This window comes from Anomaloglossus baeobatrachus, chromosome 6 (assembly GCF_048569485.1).
Source record: "Anomaloglossus baeobatrachus isolate aAnoBae1 chromosome 6, aAnoBae1.hap1, whole genome shotgun sequence".
NCBI classification, from domain to species: domain Eukaryota; kingdom Metazoa; phylum Chordata; class Amphibia; order Anura; family Aromobatidae; genus Anomaloglossus; species Anomaloglossus baeobatrachus.
This window is the reverse complement of record NC_134358.1, coordinates 394,928,916-394,954,755: the sequence shown is the minus strand read 5'-3', so window position 1 is coordinate 394,954,755 and position 25,840 is coordinate 394,928,916. Positions and strand designations below refer to the sequence as shown.

Below are 25,840 nucleotides of genomic sequence, written 5' to 3'. Positions count from 1 at the left end.
GATCACCAACCCCTACCCACGGAGGGGCAACACAACAACTGGCTGCTCCTCACCATCACTCCCGGGATCCCCAGCCAGAGCAGCGGTGGTGTACATTCAATCACCACAACCGTGGGTGGCGTCACGGACAATAAACTTATCCCAAAACACCAATTCCCCTTTTCACTCACGGGCGAGGAGCGCCGCTCGAGTCCCCGGGATCCGGCCCATCGCTCGAGCCACCGAGCAGCGGCAGGCCGCAGCAGCCGCAGCGGCAGCCGGACCCGAGCAGTGGGAGAGCGCGGCGTCCCCTCCTCCGCCCGCGACAATCACATCACATTTGAAGTGACTTTGAGGGGTCTAGGTAACAGAAAATACGTAATAGTGACACCATTTCACAAACTGCACCCTGAAATTGCTTAAAATCACATCCAAGAAATGTATTAAAGGGAACCAAACATCAGCATTTTTCTATATAAGGTGCAGCCACTGGCACTATCAGGCATAGTGTGTACATACCTTTAGTGGGCGGCTCGGATGTTTAGGCTGTGAAATTCAACTTTATAAAGTTTGAAAATTCATGCACTTTTTGATTGACGTGTGCACCTCGCTGCTAATGTCCGGGCGGGTTATGCATGTGTATCCCCGCCCCCCCCGCCACCTGTTCCTCTCTCTCACTGGCCGTATGTAAATTTCTAATCTTCAGTTAAACGGCATCAGAGTTAGTGCCTGCGCATAGCGCTCATCTCCGGCGCCATGTTTCTGAAGCCCACAGTATTATTGCGCATGAGGGTGGCGCATGAGAGGGTGGCACATGCGCCCTCGCTTCTTCAGATCTGTTGTGACCGCGGGAGCACGCGCGGTGTCACAACAGGACTGGAGAGCAGCTGATCTTACCCTGATTAGCTGCAGCAGACGTCTCCGATAATATATCGTCTGCCGCAGCTAATCGGTAAGATCAGCTGTTCTCCAGTCCTGTTGTGACCTCGCGCGCTCCCGCGGTCACAACAGATCTGAAGAAGCGAGGGCGCATTGTATGTACACACTGTGCCTGATAGTGCCAGTACTGCACTGGCTGCACCTTATATAGGAAAATGCTGATGTTTGGTTCCCTTTAACTCTTTAGGTGCATCCCAAGAATTAAAACATTGTGGAAGGAAAAAACTTAAAATTTTACTTTTTTTCACAAAAATATTGCTTTGCATTTTTGCAAGGTTAATAGGAGAAAATGGACAATACAATTTCTTGTGAAATTTTTCCTCAGTATGCCAATTTCCCTTACTGTATATAGTGGAAAGCTATTTTTGGTGTATGTTGTAGGTTGGGAAAGAAAAGGCGCAATAGGGTCTTACCCGGTTTAAGGGCGGGAAAGAAAGGAGAATGATACAATCACTTGATCCCACAACCCCTTTGTAGACGTTAGTGAGTGCCTGGGTGGTTCAGCAGTGGCCCCATTTGGGAATATGGGATATCACAAAAACAGGGAGGAAAACGGGTTTCATGCCGCGCTAAAAAACCACGAGTGTTGATATGTTGAAAATTGATATTCTTTTATTGAACAATTCCAATGCATTTCAGAGACATGTCCGTCTCCTTCTTCAGGGAAAAAAAGAAATCATGATTTCTTTTATCCCTGAAGAAGGAGACAGACATGTCTCTGAAACACGTTGGAATTGTTCAATAAAATAATATCAATTTTCAACATATCAACACTCGTGGTTTTTTAGCGCGGCGTGAAACCTGTTTTCCTCTCTGTTTTTGGGATTTTGGGTGCATGGCAGGACTCAAAAGGGAAGGAGCATTAGATTTTTGTAACGCAAAATTGGCTGGAATAAATAGCAATCGTCATGTTGCCTTTGAAGAGCCCCTATGTGCCTAAACAGTAGAAACTGCTCACAAGTGACCCCATTTTGTAAATTACATCCCTCACAAAATTTATCTAGAGGTGTGCTAAGCATCTTGAACACTCAAAGGTGCTTCACAGTATTTTATAACGTTGAGTCTTGAAAATGAGCTTAGCCCCAAATTTTGCATTTTCACAAGCGTAACAAGAGAAAATGGCCCATTCAGTTTGTTGTGCAATTTCTCATGAGTTTGCAGATACAGTTAGGTCCAGAAATATTTGGACAGTGACACAAGTTTTGTTATTTTAGCTGTTTACAAAAACATGTTCAGAAATACAATTATATATATAATATGGGCTGAAAGTGCACACTCCCAGCTGCAATATGAGAGTTTTCACATCCAAATCGGAGAAAGGGTTTAGGAATCATAGCTCTGTAATGCATAGCCACCTCTTTTTCAAGGGACCAAAAGTAATTGGACAAGGGACTCCAAGGGCTGCAATTAACTCTGAAGGCATCTCCCTCTTTAACCTGTAATCAATGAAGTAGTTAAAAGGTCTGGGGTTGATTACAGGTGTGTGGTTTTGCATTTGGAAGTTGTTGCTGTGACCAGACAACATGCGGTCTAAGGAACTCTCAATTGAGGTGAAGCAGAACATCCTGAGGCTGAAAAAAAAGAAAAAAATCCATCAGAGAGATAGCAGACATGCTTGGAGTAGCAAAATCAACAGTCGGGTACATTCTGAGAAAAAAGGAATTGACTGGTGAGCTTGGGAAGTCAAAAAGGCCTGGGCGTCCACGGATGACAACAGTGGTGGATGATCGCCGCATACTTTCTTTGGTGAAGAAGAACCCGTTCACAACATCAACTGAAGTCCAGAACACTCTCAGTGAAGTAGGTGTATCTGTCTCTAAGTCAACAGTAAAGAGAAGACTCCATGAAAGTAAATTCAAAGGGTTCACATCTAGATGCAAACCATTCATCAATTCCAAAAATAGACAGGCCAGAGTTAAATTTGCTGAAAAACACCTCATGAAGCCAGCTCAGTTCTGGAAAAGTATTCTATGGACAGATGAGACAAAGATCAACCTGTACCAGAATGATGGGAAGAAAAAAGTTTGGAGAAGAAAGGGAACAGCACATGATCAAAGGCACACCACATCCTCTGTAAAACATGGTGGAGGCAACGTGATGGCATGCATGGCTTTCAATGGCACTGGGTCACTTGTGTTTATTGATGACATAACAGCAGACAAGAGTAGCCGGATGAATTCTGAAGTGTACCGGGATATACTTTCAGCCCAGATTCAGCCAAATGCCGCAAAGTTGATCGGACAGCGCTTCATAGTACAGATGGACAATGACCCCAAGCATACAGCCAAAGCTACCCAGGAGTTCATGAGTGCAAAAAAGTGGAACATTCTGCAATGGCCAAGTCAATCACCAGATCTTAACCTAATTGAGCATGCATTTCACTTGCTCAAATCCAGACTTAAGACGGAAAGACCCACAAACAAGCAAGACCTGAAGGCTGCGGCTGTAAAGGCCTGGCAAAGCATTAAGAAGGAGGAAACCCAGCGTCTGGTGATGTCCATGGGTTCCAGACTTAAGGCAGTGATTGCCTCCAAAGGATTCGCAACAAAATATTGAAAAAAAAAATATTTTGTTTGGGTTTGGTTTATTTGTCCAATTACTTTTGACCTCCTAAAATGTGGAGTGTTTGTAAAGAAATGTGTACAATTCCTACAATTTCTATCAGATATTTTTGTTCAAACCTTCAAATTAAACGTTACACTCTGCACTTGAATTCTGTTGTAGAGATTTCATTTCAAATCCAATGTGGTGGCATGCAGAGCCCAACTCGCGAAAATTGTGTCACTGTCCAAATATTTCTGGACCTAACTGTATTCCATATGTGGTGTAAAACTATATTTTGGGTGCATGGCAGGGCTTGGAAGGGAACAAGCACTATATGACTCTTGGAATGCAAAATTGGCTGGAATAGATTAAGTTTAGATTATAGGTTAACAATGGAAAACCCCACAACTGACCCCACTTTTGAAACTACATGCCTCACAGAATTTATCTAGAGGTGTTGTGAGCACCTTGAACCTGCATGGGTGTTTTCCAGAAAATTCTGGAGACAAGCACCCTGTAAATTCAATGGGCTCGCCTCACTTTAATAATGCCAAACATTAATACTAAATGTGGATTAGACACACTGTGGGGCTTAGATAGAGGGGGCATTGGATTTAGGAGTATAGATTTTGCTGGGTTTCTTTTAATTGCTGGCCATAGTACTTTTCCAAAGCTTTTGTGTTACCTGTAACGCAAAAGCCCCCTATAATTCCTATGACAGATGACTAACCTGAGTAGGGACTTTTTTTTGTGGGTTGAGTTGAACCTTTGATTGGGAACATTTTACATAAATTTTGGGGTCATTTACATCCTGTGCTCTACTATGCTGAGCACTTATATCAGGGTATAAAACTGTATTTGAACAACCGTGCTCTGTCTGATAAAGCATCCGATACCACCATGTTATATGCTTGTTTGTGCGAGCCCTAAATCTCCAAATAAAGTAATTTAAATAATACTCTTGAGAGAGCCATTTGCTATAATTAGACAGTAGCATTACTCTGGACTCCCATCTATCCTCTTTTCAGTGATGTGTGTCTACAGAAGTGCATAAAACTACGTTCAACCATGCACCACTGAAAAGACAGAAACCACCAGATCATAACACAGACTAAAGGGCACTTTACACGCTGCGATATCACTATTGATATCGCCTGCGAGCGTACCCGCCCCCATCGGTTGTGTGTCACGGGCAAATCACTGCCCGTGGTGCACAACATCACTTACACCCATCACACAAACTTACCTTTCCTGCGACGTCACTGTGGCCGGCAAACTGCCTCCTTTCTAAGGGGGCAGTTCGTGCGGCGTAACAGTGACGTCACACGGCAGCCGTCCAATAGAAGCGGAGGGGCGGAGGTGAGCAGGCGGAATATCCCGCCCACCTCCTTCCTTCCTCATTGCCGGTGGACGCAGGTAAGGAGATGTTCGTCGTTCCTGCGGCGTCACACATAGCGATGTGTGATACCGCAGAAACGACGAACAACCAGCGGCATGCACCACCAACGATATTATGAAAAGGAGCGACACGTCAACGATCAACGATTTTTGTAATTTTTGCGATCGTTGATCGTCACTCCTAGCAGTCACATGCTGCGATGTCGCTAACGACGCCGGATGGGCATCACAAACACCTTGACCCCGACGATATATTGTTAGCGATGTCGCAGCGTGTAAAGCACTCTTAAGTCCAAGGGGATTTCATCTGCCTCATTATAGTGAAATTGTCTAAATCTCGCATTTCAGAGATTTACACGGAAACCCTGATTTAAGTGCTCTGCGTAGTCAGCAAAATAAATGTGACCCAAATCTGACTGCAGTCTTTGGGAGGAAGAATGAAAAAATCAGCAGTAGATCAAAAATTGCTTTTATTTATTTTTTACGACATTCAACACACACACGAAAAAATGCGCTTATTATAAAAAAAAATATTTTTGCATAAACATTTTTTGAGAGCTGTCATTTTTCTATATTTCTGCTGATGGAGTCATGTGCGGCCTTGCTTTTTTTGGGATAAGTTGACATTTTTAATGGTACCATTTCTTTGCACATAACATACAATTGCTTTCTATTTCGATTTTTGGGAGGCAGAATGAACATAGCGGTAAAACAACAATTTAGTTGATGACATGGCTTTTTTTTTCAAATCAGTATGATTACAGAGATACCACATTTATATATTTATTTTAGGCTTTGGTGCTTTTACACAATAAAAACAATTGTATAATGAAATAATTCATTTTGCATTGCTATATTCTAAGAGCTGTAGTTTATTTTTCTACTGGCTGAGCTGAGTTGAGGCTTGTTCTTTGCAGGGCAAGATGATGTTTTTCACTATATCATTGTTTGGTCACATTTTATTCCACTTTTTTGTGGTATAATGAAAAAGCATAGTTTTTGCCACATTTTTTTTTTGATGGTGTTTAGTGAAGAATTTAAAATTGTGTGATAGTTTAAATATATTGGGTTGTTCTGTATGCGACCATACCAAATATGTCTATTTTTTTGTTTTATTTTGTTTTTATATAAATAAATAGTTTTTTTGACATATATTTTTTATTTCTTATTTTTTGACTTTTTGTAATTATTTTTATAACTTTTTTTACTTTTTTTCACTTTTTTACTTAGTCTCTATATGGGGCATCAACTTTTATTACTCTGATCGCTGATATAATATATTGCAATACACAAGCATTGCAATACATTATACCTGTCAGATTGCCTTTCAGACCATGCTCCTGGCATCAAGTAAAAGGTCACCATACCCAGCAAACCTAGAGATCATTATTTGACATTGTGTTGCCATGGCAACGATTGGCATCCCGCTATCACATTAAGGCGGGCTTTGCACGTTGCGACATCGCAAGCCGATGCTGCGATGTCGCACGCGATAGTCCCCGCCCCCGTCGCAGGTATGATATCTTGTGTTTAAAAATCCAAAAGCGGAAATAGAGATCCATATTTACATATGCATGTCTACCAAGCAAAATATATAAACCTACATTTAGACCTGCGTGGTTATATGGTGCATTAGAGAAAATACACAAAATTTCAAAAAGTATACAAATTTTATTAACATGATATTAACAGCACAGATTGTTTTTCTGTGTTTTTAAGGGGAATGACTTTTAACTGTGTCCTTTTTGACATCCGTCTCTAATCATGTGATATTCTGTGCTGTTAATATCATGTTAATAAAATTTGTATACTTTTTGAAATTTTGTGTATTTTCTCTAATGCACCATATAACCACGCAGGTCTAAATGTAGGTTTATATGATATCTTGTGTTAGCTGGCGTAGCGAAAATTATCGCTATGCCAACTTCACATGCACTCACCTGCCCTGCGACCGTCGCTCTGGCCGGCAACCCGCCTCCTTCCTAAGGGGGCGGGTCATGCGGTGTCATAGCGACGTCACACGGCAGGCGGCCAATAGCGGCGGAGGGGCGGAGATGAGCAGGATGTAAACATCCCGCCCACCTGCCGGTGGCAGGTAAGGTGATGTTCCTCGCTCCTTTTGGCATAACACACAGTGATGTGTGCTGTCACAGGAACGAGTAACAGCATCGTACCTGTCACGGCAGCATAATTATGGAAAAGTCGGAGCCTGCACCGATGATACGATAACGACGCTTTTGCACTCGTTAATCGTATCATCAACAATTTACACACAATGATGTCGAAATTGACGCCGGATGTGTGTCACTTTCTATTTGACCCCACCGACATCGCACGTGCGATGTTGCAACGTGCAAAGCCGCCCTAAGGGTTGCCAAAGGAGCACTGCCAAGGGAGCGCTCTCCCTCTCCCAGCTTCCTAAATGCTGTTATCATTATTTATTGTTGCATTTAATAGGGTAAAAAGTCGGGGCTACTGCAGGGGCACAGTGGGTTTGCCTATGGCTGTGACAGTCGAAACTTTGCTTTCACTTACGCCGGGCTCCTTGCAGCGATAGTGCGGACACCATTCCTGTGCTCCCAACGATCACCATAATATACCTATACATTATTGGTAGGAAACCCCTTTCCTACCATGATAGGTATAGGTACGTCAAATGTTATGAAAGAGTTAAAATAATAAATGCTAACAAAATAATTCTTTTTTAGTCCAGTATCTAAAATAATTTAATACCATTTTCTACTAAACGTCTATAGCATTTTTTATGTTGCTATTTCTTATAATTGTTATGTTATAACCAGTTTACAGCACTCTATTCTCACATCCAAATGGAACATGTTACTTTCAATTAGGCTTTGAAATCACAGTACTAGCACTAGAGAGGAGCGATGTTCGAGGTTTGCCAATTTCATGTTCGAGTGATTTTGGGGGGTGCTCGAGATCGAACTCGAACTCGATCTTTTTGCTAAAAGCTCGACAGTTCGAGTTACGTTCGAGAACGGCTCGATGACCAAAGCAGGGTTTTTTACAGCTACAGTGTGCAGGGAGCCATCGCTGGCAGCCTGCATAAGCTGGTAACCAAGATAAATATCGGGTATCCAAGCAAAGCGCTTTGCTTGGTAACTTGATATTTACCCTTGTTACGTGTGCAGGGAGCCGATACCTCCCCGCTGGGCTCCGCCCCCTCCTGCACGCGGCATGTAGACACACACACTCCCACTCACACTCACCTGACGTCCTCAGCGCCACATGACTCTGCTAGGCTCCACCCACTTTGCACTCCGCCGCCCGCACACATGGCCCCGCTAGGCTCCACCCCCTTTGCACTCCGCCGCCCGCACACATGGCTCCGTTAGGCTCCACCCACCTCGCACTCCGCACACATGGCCCCGCTCGGCTCTACCCACCTCGCACTCCGCACACATTACCCCGCTTAGCACCACCCACCTCGCACTCCGCACATATTACCCCGCTTAGCTCCACCCACCTCACACTCCGCACACATTACCCCGCTAGGCTCCACCCACCTCACACTCTGCACACATGGCCCCGCTCGGCTTACCTGCGGTGATGAAGTCCTGCCCTCCCGACCTCAGTGCTGTCACTGTCCTCCATGGCTGACGCTTCACATTTCCTCTCTCTGCCGACCCTAGACTGTGACTAGCAGTGATGTCACAGGCTCCCATGATACTTGGCTGTGAAGGTGGCGGTCATTAAAGTCAGTGACAGCTCTGCTATCAGCAGTGCAGGAGATTGTCACCGCAGGTAATGTACCCCGCTCCTGACAGCAGCACTTGTCATGCCCTGCAGTGACCTGGGCTGACCTATTGATGTTAGCTCAGGTCACTGCTCTCCCAGCCAATATGGAACATTCTGTTCTTCATTGACTGGGACAGTGACTATGGTATGGATCGTCATGGGAACCCCTTGGATTACAGCAGACCTGGATTTGTTTTTCTTTCTAATAAATTGGTGAAAGAGGGAATGTGTTGGGGAGTGTTTTTTCAAATAAAAATGTGTTTGTTGTCTATTTTTTTTTATTACTGACTGGGTTGGTGATGTCGGGTATCTGATAGACACCTGACCTCACGAACCCCAGGGCTTGATGCCAGGTGACATTACACATCTGGTATTAACCCCATATATTACCCCGTTTGCCGCCGCACCAGGGCAACGGGATGAGCTGGAGCGAAGCACCGGGATTGGTGCATCTAATTTATGCGCCACTTCTGGGGCGGCTGCGGCCTGCTATTTTTAGGCTGGGGAGAGTCCAATAAGCATGGACCTCCCTAGTCTGATAATATCAGACCCCAGCTGTTCGCTTTACCTTGGCTGGTGATCCAATTTTGGGGGGACCCCGACGTGTTTTTTTTTTTTAATTATTTATTTAATTTAAAATAACAGCGTGTAGTGCCCTCAGTTTTGCTTTACCAGCCAAGGTGAAGCTGCCAACTGTGGTCTACAGGCTGCAGCCGTCTGCTTTACCCTAGCTGGCTATCAAAAATAGGGGGAACCCCACATCATTTTTTTTTTAAATTTATTTTTTTTGGTAAATACAAGGCTAAGTACCCCTTAGTGCCACATTAAAGGCACCAAAGGGTGAAAAATTACAAAATGCAGGAGAGTGGGACATTATGTGTCTTTCTGCCATTATAATGACAGAAAAGACTGATATGAAGTGTACAAGCACAAGAAAATCACCAGAGCGCTCTATGCTGTGAAAGCAGTAGAAAATAGAAGGCACACGGATGACAAACGGATGACATACAGACCGTATACGGAACGGAAACAGATGCCACATGGATGCACCCGTGAAAAAAAGGACCGTTTTTTGCGGACCGCAAAAACGGATCGGTCGTGTGAATGAAGCCTTATTCTGATCTACCGTTTATAAACAGCAGGCAGAAATAGGTGAATAGCGCCCCCCAGTGTCATAAAATCTCTGAGGTTTCAGGGGGTAGCTGAGACCCTGGAGATCATGATTCAGGCCGATTTTTCCGGTCCCCGCTCACGTGATCACCGGTATATCCTGCGCTCTGGCAGGAAGTTCCTCCCTCGTCGTTATGGTAACCCGATACATGGCCTGCACCGTAGACAAGCAAGTCCCAGGAGGCCGGCGATGGAACGGAAGGTAAGGTGAGCATATAATATGTGCGTTTGCATGTGTCCTTGTGTGTTTGTGCGTGTTTGTGTGTGTTTGTGTGTGTTTGTGCATGTATGGAATGACAGAATAGGGGACCAGGATGGGACATTTAACAAGTTGTGGAACGAATTGTCAGCATTGCAATGATTTCCTATGGGAAATCTTGCTCTGCTGAACGAGTAACTTGGTTAACAAGCACAGTCCCAGAACGGATTGTTCTCTTTAAGCAAGGTTCCACTGCATTTTTGCAGTACTGTGATGTCCAGCAATCAAAATACAGGGAAGCCCTTTTTCTTTTTAGTTATTTAAATAAATAATTTAAAAAAAATATATATGGGCTCTCACTGCATTTTTTGTATTGCTAGCTAAGGGTAATCCAGCTACTGGCTGCCAATCCCCACTGCTTGGTGTTACCTTCACTGGCAATGGAAAATCCAGGGAACCAAAAAACTACAAAAAAAATGACGTTTGCTTAGCCACATTTTTGTATGCTAGCCAGGTACAGCAGGCAGGTATGGCTGCCCCCAACCCCCAGCTGCCTATTTGTACCCGGCTGGGAATTAAAAATATAGGGAAGCCCTTTTTTTAATTATTTCATGAATTTCATGAAATGATTGGAAAAAAAACCCACGTGGGCTTCGCCCCATTTTTGTGTCCAGCCAGGTACAACTAGGCAGCTGGGGATTGGAATCTTCAGCACAGGTTAGCCCAAGGTTTCTGGGCCCCTCTGCTGCGAATTGCAGTCCGCAGCCGCCCCAAAAAATGGCGCTCTCATAGAAGCGCCATCATCTGGAGCTTTATCCAACTCTTCCAGCAGCCCTGAAGCCGGGTGGCTTGCTGGGTAATAATGAGTTAATACTAGCTTTGCTTTACTAGCTAGTATTAAGCCAGAGATTCTTAATGTCAGGCAAGTTTGACCCGGCCATTGAGAATCTCCAATAAAGGGTTAAAAAAAAGACACCACACAGAGAAAAATACTTTAATAGAAATAAATACACAGACACACTTAGAGACTCCATGTTTATTACTCCCTCTTATCCCTCCATGATCCATGGTCTTCTGTCTTCTTTCTCCTTCAACACATGCAGCTCTGCTCCATCAGCAGCACTGCATGGGAGAAAGACGCTGCTCCCCTTGCAGGCTTTCCACTCAGTGAGTGATCAGTGCTGCTGGCTATTAGCGGTACCGTCACCGCTGACAGACGGGTTGCCATAGCAATGGTGCTCTGATCACGTTATTCCCGGTGCCGCTGCGGCTGTTAGCGGTGATGTCACTGCTAACAGGTGCGTTGCCATGGCAACGGTGATCTCCGTTATTTACCAGCTGTGTCAGCCGGTTAATAATGGAACGGGGAAGCAGAATGGGGAGTCGACCGTGTGCCAGAGCATGTCACCGGTACACGGCGATACACAAACGTGCACCATGTACCGGAGAGTGCAATGACAGGACCTAGCATGACGTCAAAGCCATGTGACCAGTCTGTAGCCAATGAGATAATAGACACGTGACTGGTCACATGGCTATTTTGACGTCACGATAGGTCCTGCATCACTGCTGGTTACCGGGAGGGCGCAGCGATTACCGATGGAAAAGCAGAGGGAGACAGAGTGCAGGACGCATCGCGGGCACCGGTAAGTGTTACGGAAATGTTTATTAACTGTATGTGTACATTTATAATGTGTTTTTATGTGTTTGTGATTGCCTTACATTGTTTTCAATGGGGTTCGAGAGGTTTGTTGAACGGCTCGATGAACGGGGTACCGTTCGACGAACTGAACCGAACTCGAACTCCAGGGGGGTGGCTTATCTCTCACTAGCGCTGTCTGACCCTTGGGTTTTGTGATCTTTGTGCTCCCTCTCTCTGACCCTGCTCTCTCTTCTCTTCAGGCACAGACACAACAATGAGAAGTTAGCATCGTGGCCAGCCAGAGAGACTCACTTAACCCCTTACATGCTACAGATCACAATGACTGTGGCATATAAAGAGCATACCACTCATTTGGCTCTCAGCTAATGCTATCACAAGGTAGTGGTTGGCTCCTATGGTAACATTATTTTCATTAAAGGCCTCTTTGTCTAATACATCTGAAAGCCTGTTAGAACCTGCCACAGCATCTATAGCTTGTTACACAAAACACTATCCCTCACACAGCTCTGTAAAGAGTACATAAAAATATGGCTATCAAAATATATATTTTTTAAAGTGATTTTCTTGTGCAAAAGTAATAAAACAGGAAAAATGGACGCCTGCTACACAACTTTATATTATTAATGCCTCATATCGTAAAACAAATACAAAAAACAATGTCAAAATTTGCCAAAATTTGAGAGTCCTCAGTGGTTGACGTGTTTTAATGACTGACTGAAAAGATGGTAATAAATAGCTTTTGAGACTACTCCGGTCTCTTCATCAGGCTCAGTGTAACACAAAATCTTTAGAGTAAAATATGTATGCACAACAGGACAAAGGAATAGTGCAACACGGTGGCTCAGTGCGTAGCACTGCAGTCTTGCTGCACTGGAATCCTGGGTTAAAATCCCACCAAGGACAACATCTGCAAGTCATTTTTATATTTTCCTCCATGGTTTTCCTCCCACACTCCCAACACATACAGATAGGGAATTTAGATTATGAGCCCCAATGGGTACAGTGATCATCATGTCTGTAAAGCACTATGGAATTAATAGCACTATATAAGTGAGTAAAATAAATAGATAGTACAGTAATCAAACAAGTGATGTGAAGTAAAACTATCAGTATGGGAATGGGGTGAAAAAGTTGTTGCAGTAAATTGATAAGGAGTGTAGAAGCTTTATTGTACTCTGAGTAAAGTCTGGTTCAGGGTTTTATTGTCCTTCGAGTAAAGTCTGGTCCAGGATTTTATTGTCCTCTGAGTAAAGTCTAGTCTAGGGTTTTATTGTCCTCTGAGTAAAGTCTGGTCCAGGATTTTATTGTCCTCTGAGTAAAGTCTGGTCTAGGGTTTTATTGTCCTCTGAGTAAAGTCTGGTCTAGGGTTTTATTGTCCTCTGAGTAAAGTCTGGTCAAGGGTTTATTGTCCTCTGAGTAAAGTCTGGTCTAGGGTTTTATTGTCCTCTGAGTAAAGTCTGGTCTAGGGTTTTATTGTCCTCTGAGTAAAGTCTGGTCTAGGGTTTTATTGACTTCTGATTGTGGTCTGGTCCAGGGTTGTGATGCCCCCAATTGGTATTAGGAGCACATTCCTTAATTGATGTAAACAGACGTAACTCCATGAAACACATTCATTCCTGCTCGGTCACAGGTTGTGATAGGTTTGTATTCTTAGACTCTACTGTTTCTCTGAGTTTGATGGTTTCCTTTCAATACCAGCAATTTCATGTCCATGACGCTGTGATCAGAGTTACAAAAATTGAAGGTAGATCTATTATTTTTCTTTTATTGTGAGGCTATGAGAATTGATCCTTGTTTGAAGCTTTTGTTCTGTTTTCTCTACATACAGACCTCCAGTTGGACCTTTGGTACATATAATTAAGTACACACTAGTTGTGGTGCAGCTGAAAGTACCTGAAATTTTTTTATCCTGATATTAATTGAGAAGATAAAGATTCGTATATCACATCAGTACTACAACATTTCGGATGCTTTTCCCGGTTATAATTCATTTAAAATCAGAGAAATGTTTGTATTTCATATATTGGTATACTGAATTATTAGTGAAGTAAGGATTTCAAACCATCTCGTTGCTTGAAGATATTACATTTGTTTATGCCCTTGATGTTATCAGACAGACTTTTACTTACCAAGAATGACTACTAGGCTATATTTTATCGCTTTCATTTTGGCCTTTGATATAAGTCCTCGATGACTGTAACTAGCACAGAATTTCCCATCTAGGAGAAAGATAACTTAGCGTTAACATTATATGAGTTATTCATTTTTTTATGCATAGAAAAAGTAATATAAATTACACTTGTGATGAGTATATCTGTGGAAATAGGTCCAAAATGCTGTACAGATTGATGTCTAATTATTTTTTTAAAATAGCATGATAAGGCCAGAAGGTTATACAGTGCTCAGAATGAATCAATGCACCCCCTGTGAAAAAGTATGATTTCCATCAACATCTCACTGAACACAGGAACAATTTCTAAAATTATTTTGACAATATTGAGTTTCATAGATTTTTTTTTTTATCCCATAACATGAAAGTAAGTTTAGGAATATCTTTCATTATAAAATCTTCAGTTTTACTCAAATTAATTAATGCAAAAGTAGACACACCCCACATCAAAAACTGCTATGTCTAGTATTTTATATGAACCAGGATGCTATTGGGAAAGAGCACTGGAATAAGAGAATATTGAATGACTAAACAGCTGTTTTTGTCACTATTTTCTACATTACACCTACATTTGACCCAATACAACCTAAAAGGAACCTGTCACTTCCAGAAAAACCAGCAAATAGTGGTAATATGAAGGTTAATAGCATTTAAATCTTGTCTGCCTGAGTAAACTGAGTCATGTAATATCCCCTAAGTTATTCTAATGGAGAGTTATTCATTTAGATAAATATATTCACATCGGTATCAAATAAAAAGTACATAGAGTAATAATGACTAAGCGTGCTTGGCTCTGCTCGGTACTCAATTGAGCATCAGTGTGCTCGGCATGCTCAATACTCGTTCAAGAATCCTTGTGCTCAGGCGCCATGCTTCAGTCCCCGCCTCGAATGTATCGCAGCTGTTTTTCAGCCAATAGGAATGATTGCTTGCCAATCACGGTAATGACATAGCCATGTTGGCTACTGGCATTACCGTGATTGTCCTGTTGCATCGGATCATTTGGTTTGTATAAGAACCCATGATTTCATCCTTAGCACACTGTAACATGAAGATAATGTAGTTAGAGCTTTTGCAGGGGAAGGATGGCATATTAGAGTGATTCTAGTCTCACAGACCTTGCTGCTGCAAGATAAAAAAATCTAATATATTCGCTAAGAAAACCCTCTTAGCTGCATTTAGCGAGGGTAGGCTGGTGGGGAAGGGATAGTGTATTAAAGGCCTTTAGGCAGGGATTCTAGCCTTACAGACCTTGTGTTACGGGGGCTGTCTGATTATAAAATCCAAAGGGATATCAGACAGTCAGGATCCACCATGCAAAGTCTCTGCTGCAGACTATGGCAGAGGATAAGGGGTATCTTGTACTAGGGAAGCAGTACTGACACTGATACATCTCAGTGACACTAGAGCCAATCACGGCGTTTACTGTTAAAGTCACAGCAACTACCGTATTTAGCATTAACGTAAAAGGGATAGGTTAATGAGTGAGGAAGACTATATAAGAGTGCGGCTGTAAATAGTAGTAGCACAAGTGCAGAGTGCAATAGCTCTGTTAAACTCACAGAGGCATATAGTTAGAAAATAAAGCAATTCCTCCCTTTCTCGGAGGGTGTGTGGTATGGTCTCTGTTAATGATCACAGAGACAAAAGCAGTGAGTGTGAAATGGCACCTACCTACGTCCGTTCCTCTAGTGGTGCCAGGAGACAGACAGCAGCGTAAGCCACACAAAGCTCCTACCTGCGTTCGCTCCACTAGTGTGCAAGGACATGAACCACTAGATATGGTACCTAGCTAGGTCCGCTCTACTAGTGGTGCAAAAGAGACGGACAGCAGCACAAGCCGCACAAAGCTCCTACCTACGTTCGCTCCCTTAGTGTGCGAGGATACGAATAACTGCCAGACGCAGTATAAGGAACGTTACCCTAGCAGCAACGTCCACCTACGAGTAGAATCACAAGGCCCAGCCGGACCATGTGCCTCAGGCACCTGCCTATGTCCGCTCCACTAAGATGAAAGGATACGGACCGCAGCCGAAGCTGTAAGGTACAAGAATGCTACCCTGCCAGTAGCGCTCACCTAGCATAGACAGAGAGATCCGTAGAGGGACGTGCACAGAGCGTCTACTCTCATGCATGAACCAAGAGGACTGAGCACCAGGCGGCGTGCGTCAGGGTCTTATATAGACTCTGTGCCTCATCCAAGATGGAGGACACCAGAGCCAATCCGCTGCCAGAACGACAGCAATTTTGTATCACACAGGTAGAAGAAAAGACCGGGTTTATGCCGCGCTGAAAACCACTGATGCGTGTAAATTAAAAGATTTCCTTTTTATTGGATGGTTCCTACGCGTTTCAGAGACATCCGTCTCCTTCCTCAGGAAAGGAAATCATATTACAGCAAGGCCGCTTGGACCTATATATAAGGAGCAAACAGCCATGTATGCATTAAGGACTGCCTGTATGACTCAGAGCTGATGACTCAGAGCCACATGGTAAAGAAGAAGAAGAGAAAAAAAAAAAAAAAAAAAAGAAGAAGAAAAAAAAGGGGAGATGGAACGATCGTGAATAACAGAAAAAAGTGTCTGAAACAGCATGATCCCAAGAAACATGGATAATTCCAACAAAGGGAGTACTGAAGAAATAAAAAATAAATAAATAAATGAATGAATAAAGACATGAAAACACTTGTTCCTCGTGTTATCTAATAAAGTCAGGGGGGGAAGAAATGTGAGGGATGTGTTCAAGATGGTGTGCAAACCTATGAAGTATAGGTGAATTTATTGGTGTTTAGTCCTCTACTCTACATGGGGATACAGAGATTTAGAGTGAAAATTCAAAACAATGTGTTAAAAAGTATATATATATATTGAACTATATATGGGGATACAGCGATCATGAGTGAATATCCATAGGGACGTGAAAAAAATCTTTTTAAATTTATTTATTTATAAATAAAACTATAAAGAATGAGGAACTGCAAGGGCACTGCGATTGAAAAATATTTTGATTAAAAATGTTTACAATGTCCGACAATGACAAAAAAAGCAGGCTCAGTGAGGAAACCACTAAAAAAGAGGGGGTTGGGGACATTGATATAAAAATGACGTCCAGGGATTTTTACTTTCTAATGCTTAGTATGCATTCTATTTTTGAAAAGGAGACATGCTCCGGTAATAAGTGAGTGCAGAAAAAAAAAAAAAAAAAACTAGGGCACTTGCACAATAGAGGTGATACAAGTTCAAGGAAGCGAGGGGTGACACCAGAGTTCACTACTGTGCAAGCCAGATACAATGCGCTTGCGCTAGACAAGCAGACAGGGAGGTTTTGTCAATCTAGCGGCAATGAGTGCAAAGAGTGCAGAGAGACAGCAAAAAGAAAAAAAAAAAAAAGAAAGGTGTACCAAATGCATGTAGCATTTTTTTTTTCTTTTTGCTGTCTTTCTGCACTCTTTGCACTCATTGCCGCTAGATTGACAAAACCTCCCTGTCTGCTTGTCTAGCGCAAGCGCATTGTATCTGGCTTGCACAGTAGTGAACTCTGGTGTCACCCCTCGCTTCCTTGAACTTGTATCACCTCTATTGTGCAAGTGCCCTAGTTTTTTTTTTTTTTTTTTTTCTGCACTCACTTATTACCGGAGCATGTCTCCTTTTCAAAAATAGAATGCATACTAAGCATTAGAAAGTAAAAATCCCTGGACGTCATTTTTATATAAATGTCCCCAACCCCCTCTTTTTTAGTGGTTTCCTCACTGAGCCCGCTTTTTTTGTCATTGTCGGACATTGTAAACATTTTTAATCAAAATAATTTTCAATCGCAGTGCCCTTGCAGTTCCTCATTCTTTATAGTTTTATTTATAAATAAATAAATTTAAAAAGATTTTTTTCACGTCCCTCTGGATATTCACTCACGATCGCTGTATCCCCATATATAGTTCAATATGTATATATACTTTTTTACACATTGTTTTGAATTTTCACTCTAAATCTCTGTATCCCCATGTAAAGTAGAGGACTAAACACTAGAGTTGAGCGCGGTTCGTGGTTCGTGGTTCTCCAGTTCGCGGCTCGAGTGATTTTGGGGCATGTTCTAGATCGAACTAGAACTCGAGCTTTTTGCAAAAGCTCGGTAGTTCTAGAAACGTTCGAGAACGGTTCTAGCAGCCAAAAAACAGCTAAATCATAGCTTGGTTTCTGCTGTAATAGTGTAAGTCACTCTGTGAATCAAACTATTATCACATTTCAGTGTATAGTGTGCGTGAACAGCGCCTTCAGATCACTGCTGTTTCTATAATGGCGATCGCCATTTTTTTTTTTTTTTTTTCTTGTCTTCCTTCCCTAAGCGCGCGCGTCTTGTGGGGCGGGCCAGCATGTCAGCCAATCCCAGACACACACACAGCTAAGTGGACTTTGAGCCAGAGAAGCAACGGCATGTGTGATAGGATCTGCATGTCACATGTCCCTGCATTATAAAACCGGACATTTTCTTCACGGACGCCATTATCTGCCTTCTGCGTCTTTGGTGTCAGACATCACTGTCGCAGCTCCGTCTTCCTGAGTCCTATAGCCGATACAGCTGTATGCGCTGCATACACAGCGTTAGACAGCTTAGGGAGAGCACTTTATAGCAGTCCTTTTAAGGGCTCCAACCGGCAGGGTCAGAGAGCCATAGGTGACAGGTCCTGCAAACAGCAACAGCGTCTGTGTAGCCCAGGTCAGGGATTTCCTACCTGCATTTCACCATTAGGAGGGAATAGAAAGGCAGTCTTCCATTCCTCTACCCAGAGCACCACAATCCTGCCACTGTACCCTCTTGTCCTCTGCACACTCCAACTGATAACTAAGCCATTATACTAGCAAACACTCAGTGTACCTAGTGGCATCCTATACGTGGCTATTGGACTTTGCTATAGTCCCACTAGTGCAAAGACATTTGCAGAGCGCGTCTGCCTGCATTGCACACTACAACTCATTCTAACCAAGCCATTATACTAGCAAACACTCAGTGTACCTAGTGGCATCCTATACGTGGCTATTGGACTTTGCTATAGTCCCACTAGTGCAAAGACATTTGCAGAGCGCGTCTGCCTGCGTTGCACACTACAATTCATTCTAACCAAGCCATTATACTAGCAAACACTCAGTGTACCTAGTGGCATCCTATACGTGGCTATTGGACTTTGCTATAGTCCCACTAGTGCAAAGACATTTGCAGAGCGCGTCTGCCTGCGTTGCACACTACAACTCATTCTAACCAAGCCATTATACTAGCAAACACTCAGTGTACCTAGTGGCATCCTATACGTGGCTATTGGACTTTGCTATAGTCCCACTAGTGCAAAGACATTTGCAGAGCGCGTCTGCCTGCGTTGCACACTACAACTCATTCTAACCAAGCCATTATACTAGCAAACACTCAGTGTACCTAGTGGCATCCTATACGTGGCTATTGGACTTTGCTATAGTCCCACTAGTGCAAAGACATTTGCAGAGCGCGTCTGCCTGCGTTGCACACTACAACTCATTCTAACCAAGCCATTATACTAGCAAACACTCAGTGTACCTAGTGGCATCCTATACGTGGCTATTGGACTTTGCTATAGTCCCACTAGTGCAAAGACATTTGCAGAGCGCGTCTGCCTGCGTTGCACACTACAACTCATTCTAACCAAGCCATTATACTAGCAAACACTCAGTGTACCTAGTGGCATCCTATACGTGGCTATTGGACTTTGCTATAGTCCCACTAGTGCAAAGACATTTGCAGAGCGCGTCTGCCTGCGTTGCACACTACAACTCATTCTAACCAAGCCATTATACTAGCAAACACTCAGTGTACCTAGTGGCATCCTATACGTGGCTATTGGACTTTGCTATAGTCCCACTAGTGCAAAGACATTTGCAGAGCGCGTCTGCCTGCGTTGCACACTACAACTCATTCTAACCAAGCCATTATACTAGCAAACACTCAGTGTACCTAGTGGCATCCTATACGTGGCTATTGGACTTTGCTATAGTCCCACTAGTGCAAAGACATTTGCAGAGCGCGTCTGCCTGCGTTGCACACTACAACTCATTCTAACCAAGCCATTATACTAGCAAACACTCAGTGTACCTAGTGGCATCCTATACGTGGCTATTGGACTTTGCTATAGTCCCACTAGTGCAAAGACATTTGCAGAGCGCGTCTGCCTGCGTTGCACACTACAACTCATTCTAACCAAGCCATTATACTAGCAAACACTCAGTGTACCTAGTGGCATCCTATACGTGGCTATTGGACTTTGCTATAGTCCCACTAGTGCAAAGACATTTGCAGAGCGCGTCTGCCTGCGTTGCACACTACAACTCATTCTAACCAAGCCATTATACTAGCAAACACTCAGTGTACCTAGTGGCATCCTATACGTGGCTATTGGACTTTGCTATAGTCCCACTAGTGCAAAGACATTTGCAGAGCGCGTCTGCCTGCGTTGCACACTACAACTCATTCTAACCAAGCCATTATACTAGCAAACACTCAGTGTACCTAGTGGCATCCTATACGTGGCTATTGGACTTTGCTATAGTCCCACTAGTGCAAAGACATTTGCAGAGCGCGTCTGCCTGCGTTGCACACTACAACTCATTCTAACCAAGCCATTATACTAGCAAACACTCAGTGTACCTAGTGGCATCCTATACGTGGCTATTGGACTTTGCTATAGTCCCACTAGTGCAAAGACATTTGCAGAGCGCGTCTGCCTGCGTTGCACACTACAACTCATTCTAACCAAGCCATTATACTAGCAAACACTCAGTGTACCTAGTGGCATCCTATACGTGGCTATTGGACTTTGCTATAGTCCCACTAGTGCAAAGACATTTGCAGAGCGCGTCTGCCTGCGTTGCACACTACAACTCATTCTAACCAAGCCATTATACTAGCAAACACTCAGTGTACCTAGTGGCATCCTATACGTGGCTATTGGACTTTGCTATAGTCCCACTAGTGCAAAGACATTTGCAGAGCGCGTCTGCCTGCGTTGCACACTACAACTCATTCTAACCAAGCCATTATACTAGCAAACACTCAGTGTACCTAGTGGCATCCTATACGTGGCTATTGGACTTTGCTATAGTCCCACTAGTGCAAAGACATTTGCAGAGCGCGTCTGCCTGCGTTGCACACTACAACTCATTCTAACCAAGCCATTATACTAGCAAACACTCAGTGTACCTAGTGGCATCCTATACGTGGCTATTGGACTTTGCTATAGTCCCACTAGTGCAAAGACATTTGCAGAGCGCGTCTGCCTGCGTTGCACACTACAACTCATTCTAACCAAGCCATTATACTAGCAAACACTCAGTGTACCTAGTGGCATCCTATACGTGGCTATTGGACTTTGCTATAGTCCCACTAGTGCAAAGACATTTGCAGAGCGCGTCTGCCTGCGTTGCACACTACAACTCATTCTAACCAAGCCATTATACTAGCAAACACTCAGTGTACCTAGTGGCATCCTATACGTGGCTATTGGACTTTGCTATAGTCCCACTAGTGCAAAGACATTTGCAGAGCGCGTCTGCCTGCGTTGCACACTACAACTCATTCTAACCAAGCCATTATACTAGCAAACACTCAGTGTACCTAGTGGCATCCTATACGTGGCTATTGGACTTTGCTATAGTCCCACTAGTGCAAAGACATTTGCAGCACGTCTGCCTGCGTTGCACACTCCAACTAATTATAACTAAGTTGCATTGTCAGGGATATTTATTCTTTATTATTCTGCTGTTAATAAAGCTAGACCACCACTGCAATCTTCACCACCTCTCAATTTTTACTACCACATTTTCAGTCCACAATCTTGTCGCAATCAACATGAGTGGCAAAATGACAGATGCTGGTGGAAAGGGGAAGAGGCGTGGTGGAAAAGGCAAAAAAGGTTTTGTCCGTGGGGAAGGTGGCAAAGCTCCATTATCATCTGCTGAAGATAGACCATCTACCAGCAAAAGTAAGATGTCTACTACTTACCGTGGACAATCCGATGTGCTCCCTTTTTTACGGACACGAACAACAGGAAGAAAGGTAGATGATGGGCAAAAAAGGAAAATGCTTGAATGGATCTCAAGTGGTCCAACAAGTGCCCTCTCAGCCACTTCAAGTACCGCATCCAAAAAACACCAGTCCTCTGAGTTGTCATCCCAATCACACTTGATTTCTCCCAGCTCTGAAGTCTCCATCAGCCCTGCACAGTATGGTGGAACTGAGATGGCTGAGTCTGCAGAGCTGTTCAGTCACACTATAGCCTGGGAATCAGAGGTCTGCTCCCAAGCTACAGTGAGTACAGAACAGGAAATGGTCTGCAGTGATGCCCAGAACCTTTGTGACTCAGATTCAGGCCGTGAGGACCAAGTTTCTGAGCATAATGTTGACCCTTTGTCACAAACTGTAACACCTGTGGTTATAGACAATGAGGAACATACTGATGAAGATGAGACGCAGATACCCGATTGGGATGACAACTTAAATATTCCGTCAGGGCAAGAAGAGGCTCGGTCTGAGGGGGAGGGGAGTGCAAACACAACAATTGATGATGACGTTCTAGATCCCACCTACTGTCAACCCCCAGTCAGGCACTCGAGGAGGTCAACAGAGGCGGTGGAGGAGGATGCAACCGACGACGAAGTTACCTTGCGCCTTCCTGGACAGAGTCGGAGCACTGGTAGCACGTCTACAACTGCATCCTCAGCCACCACTCTGCCTATGAGCATTATTCGGGGTGGATCAACAGGTCGCATGGCCTCTAAGCCTTGCCTAGCCTGGTCCTTTTTTCACATCGAAAAAGATCGCCCAACTCATGTGATATGTAACATTTGTCATGATTCTCTTAGTAGAGGTCAAAAGCTCAGCAGTTTGACAACTTCTTCCATGAATCGTCACATGAATAAATATCATAAGTCCCGGTGGGAAGCTCACCGTGCTGCAATGCGGCCTAGCGGAGCGAACCATCCACCGCCCGCCCCTTCCACTGCATCCGCGCGCTCTTCATCTTCTAGGACTGTGGGGACAGCTGCCACACCTGTTTTTCCACGCAAAACTTCCACCACTGTAACCGCAACAGGCAGTTTGCTTGTAAGGTCGTCAGTTGGTTTGGAAGGGGAAACAAGTGAGTGTGTACAGCTCTCTCAGACATCGATAGCACCAACGTTGGATGAAGGCAACATCATGTCTCCGCCTGCACTTTCCTCACAAACCTGCATTTTTCCAGGGACACCCTACTCAACACCGTCTACACACAGCAGCCAGATCTCTGTCCCTCAGATGTGGTCAAATAAAAGGCCACTTCCTCCGACCCATGACAAAGCTAAGAGGTTGACTCTATCCCTCTGTAAGCTGTTGGCTACCGAAATGCTGCCTTTCCGCCTAGTGGACACACAGGATTTTAGAGACCTTATGTCTGTCGCTGTGCCCCAGTACCAGATGCCTAGTCGCCACTACTTCTCTAAGAAAGGTGTGCCCGCGCTACACCAGCATGTCGCACACAACATCACCGCTTCCTTGAGAAACTCTGTGTGTGAACGGGTGCATTTCACCACCGATACTTGGACCAGTAAGCATGGACAGGGACGTTACATGTCGCTGACTGGGCACTGGGTAACTATGGTGATAGATGGTGAAGGGTCTGCTGCACAAGTCTTGCCGTCCCCACGACTTGTGTGTCAATCCTCTGTCTGTCCAAGTTCCGCCACTGCTTCTGCATCCTCCACCTCATCTGGGTCCTCCACCTCCGCCCCAAGCCTGCCTGGTCAGGCCACCAGCGTTCTCACTGCGCAGAAGGAATCACGCACCCCTCATTACTATGCTGGCAGCAGAGCGCAACGGCATCAGGCGGTCTTTAGCTTGACATGTCTTGGTAATAAGAGTCACACAGCTGAGGAGTTGTGGTCAGCTTTGCGGTCCGAGTTTAATAAATGGTTGTCTCCACTCAAACTGCAGCCTGGTAAGGCCGTGTGCGACAATGCTGCAAACCTGGGTGCGGCACTTCGCCTGGGCAAGGTGACACACGTACCTTGTATGGCTCACGTGTTGAACCTTGTCGTGCAGCAATTTTTAACACACTATCCCGGCCTAGATGGCCTTCTGAACAGGGCACGAAAACTGTCAGCTCACTTCCGCCGTTCAAGCGCCGCAGCAGAGCGACTTGCATCGCTCCAGAAGTCTTTCGGCCTGCCGGTTCATCGCCTGAAATGCGATGTGGCGACACGCTGGAATTCAACTCTCCACATGTTACAGCGACTGTGGCAGCACCGCAGAGCCCTGGTGCAATACGTCATGACGTATAGCCTGGGCCAACGAGATGCAGAGGTGGGGCAGATCACCCTGATGGAGTGGTCTCAGATCAAGGACCTATGCACCCTTCTGCACAGTTTCGACATGGCGACGAATATGTTTAGCTCTGACAATGCCATTATCAGCATGACGATTCCAGTCATTTACATGCTGGAGCACACGCTAAACACTATTCGGAGTCAGGGGGTGGGACAACATGAAGGGGAGGAACTACAGGAGGATTCATATGCGCAAGGGACAACAACATCACGAAGGTCCAGACGTTCATCATCACCAACGCAGCAGGCATGGGACCATGGGGGACAGGGATCGACAAGGGCGCATAGTAGCAGGCGAAATGTTGAGCAAGGTGCAGGAGAACATGAAGAAATGGAGGACGAACTGTCCATGGACATGGAAGACTCAGCGGATGAGGGAGACCTTGGTCAAATTTCAGTTGAAAGAGGTTGGGGTCAGATGTCAGAGGAAGAAAGAACGGGTAGCACCTCTATGCCACAAACACAGCATGGACTTGGTCCGCATGGCTGCGCAAGACACATGAGTGCCTTTTTGTTGCACTACCTCCAACATGACAGTCGTATTGTCAAAATTAGAAGTGATGATGACTACTGGATTGCCACACTATTAGATCCCCGGTACAAGTCCAAATTTTGTGACATAATTCCAGCCATAGAAAGGGACGCACGTATGCAGGAGTATCAGCAGAAGCTGTTACTAGATCTTAGCTCGGCTTTTCCACCAAACAACCGTGCAGGTGCAGGGAGTGAATCTCCCAGTTGTAACTTGACAAACATGGGACGGTCTCGTCATCTTCAACAGTCTACCCGTACCAGTAGGACCTTTTCTGGTGCCGGTAACAGCAATTTTATGGAATCTTTTCATAATTTTTTTAGACCCTCTTTTGCAAGGCCACCAGAGACAACAAGTCTGACACATAGTCAACGGCTGGAGAGGATGATACAGGAGTATCTCCAAATGAACATCGATGCCATGACTGTGCAACTGGAGCCTTGCTCCTTTTGGGCTTCAAACCTACAAAAATGGCCAGAGCTCGCAACTTACGCCTTGGAGATTTTGTCGTGTCCAGCTGCCAGCGTTGTCTCTGAACGTGTATTCAGTGCTGCTGGGTGTGTGCTGACAGATAAGCGCACGCGTCTGTCCAGTGACAATGTGGACAGACTGACGTTCATCAAAATGAACAAGTCATGGATCCAGAAGGAATTTACTACCCCTGTGTCATCCTGGGGAGAGTAAATGCTTGTGGATTTGGAATGTGCTTGATGCAAATCAAAACATCCTGTTTGCAACTAGGGCCCAAGTGCTGCCACTGATGGGGTGGGTGTCTGTGTGGCCCAATTTTTGGAAAAAAGGGAGACTCCGCTTGGAGTAACCCTTGCTTACATTGTTTTTAAAAGAAGCCAAGATGAACAAGTCATGGGTCAGCAAAGACTTTGCTACCTACCCCGGTGTCATCCTGGGGACGGCTAAGAATAGCGTATTTTTGAATGTGCTTGATGCAAATCAAAACATCCTGTTTGCAACTAGGGCCCAAGTGCTGCCACTGATGGGGTGGGTGTCTGTGTGGCCCAATTTTTGGAAAAAAGGGAGACTCCGCTTGGAGTAACCCTTGCTTGCTGTGTTTTTAAAAGAAGCCAAGATGAACAGAGCTGGGATCAGGAAAGAC

The 25,840-nt window shown here is 44.4% G+C and overlaps 1 protein-coding gene across 1 annotated transcript in view; it reads right to left on the bottom strand.

Annotated features, from left to right (window-relative positions):
• The window catches only part of NPSR1 (neuropeptide S receptor 1), a 1,037,222-nt gene that overhangs the window by 81,707 nt on the left and 929,675 nt on the right, over positions 1-25,840 (bottom strand). Inside the window, exon 7 of the mRNA XM_075316580.1 lies at positions 13,781-13,870. Within this exon, the coding sequence (XP_075172695.1) occupies positions 13,781-13,870 (90 nt within the window). The remainder of the gene's footprint in view (positions 1-13,780; positions 13,871-25,840) is intronic.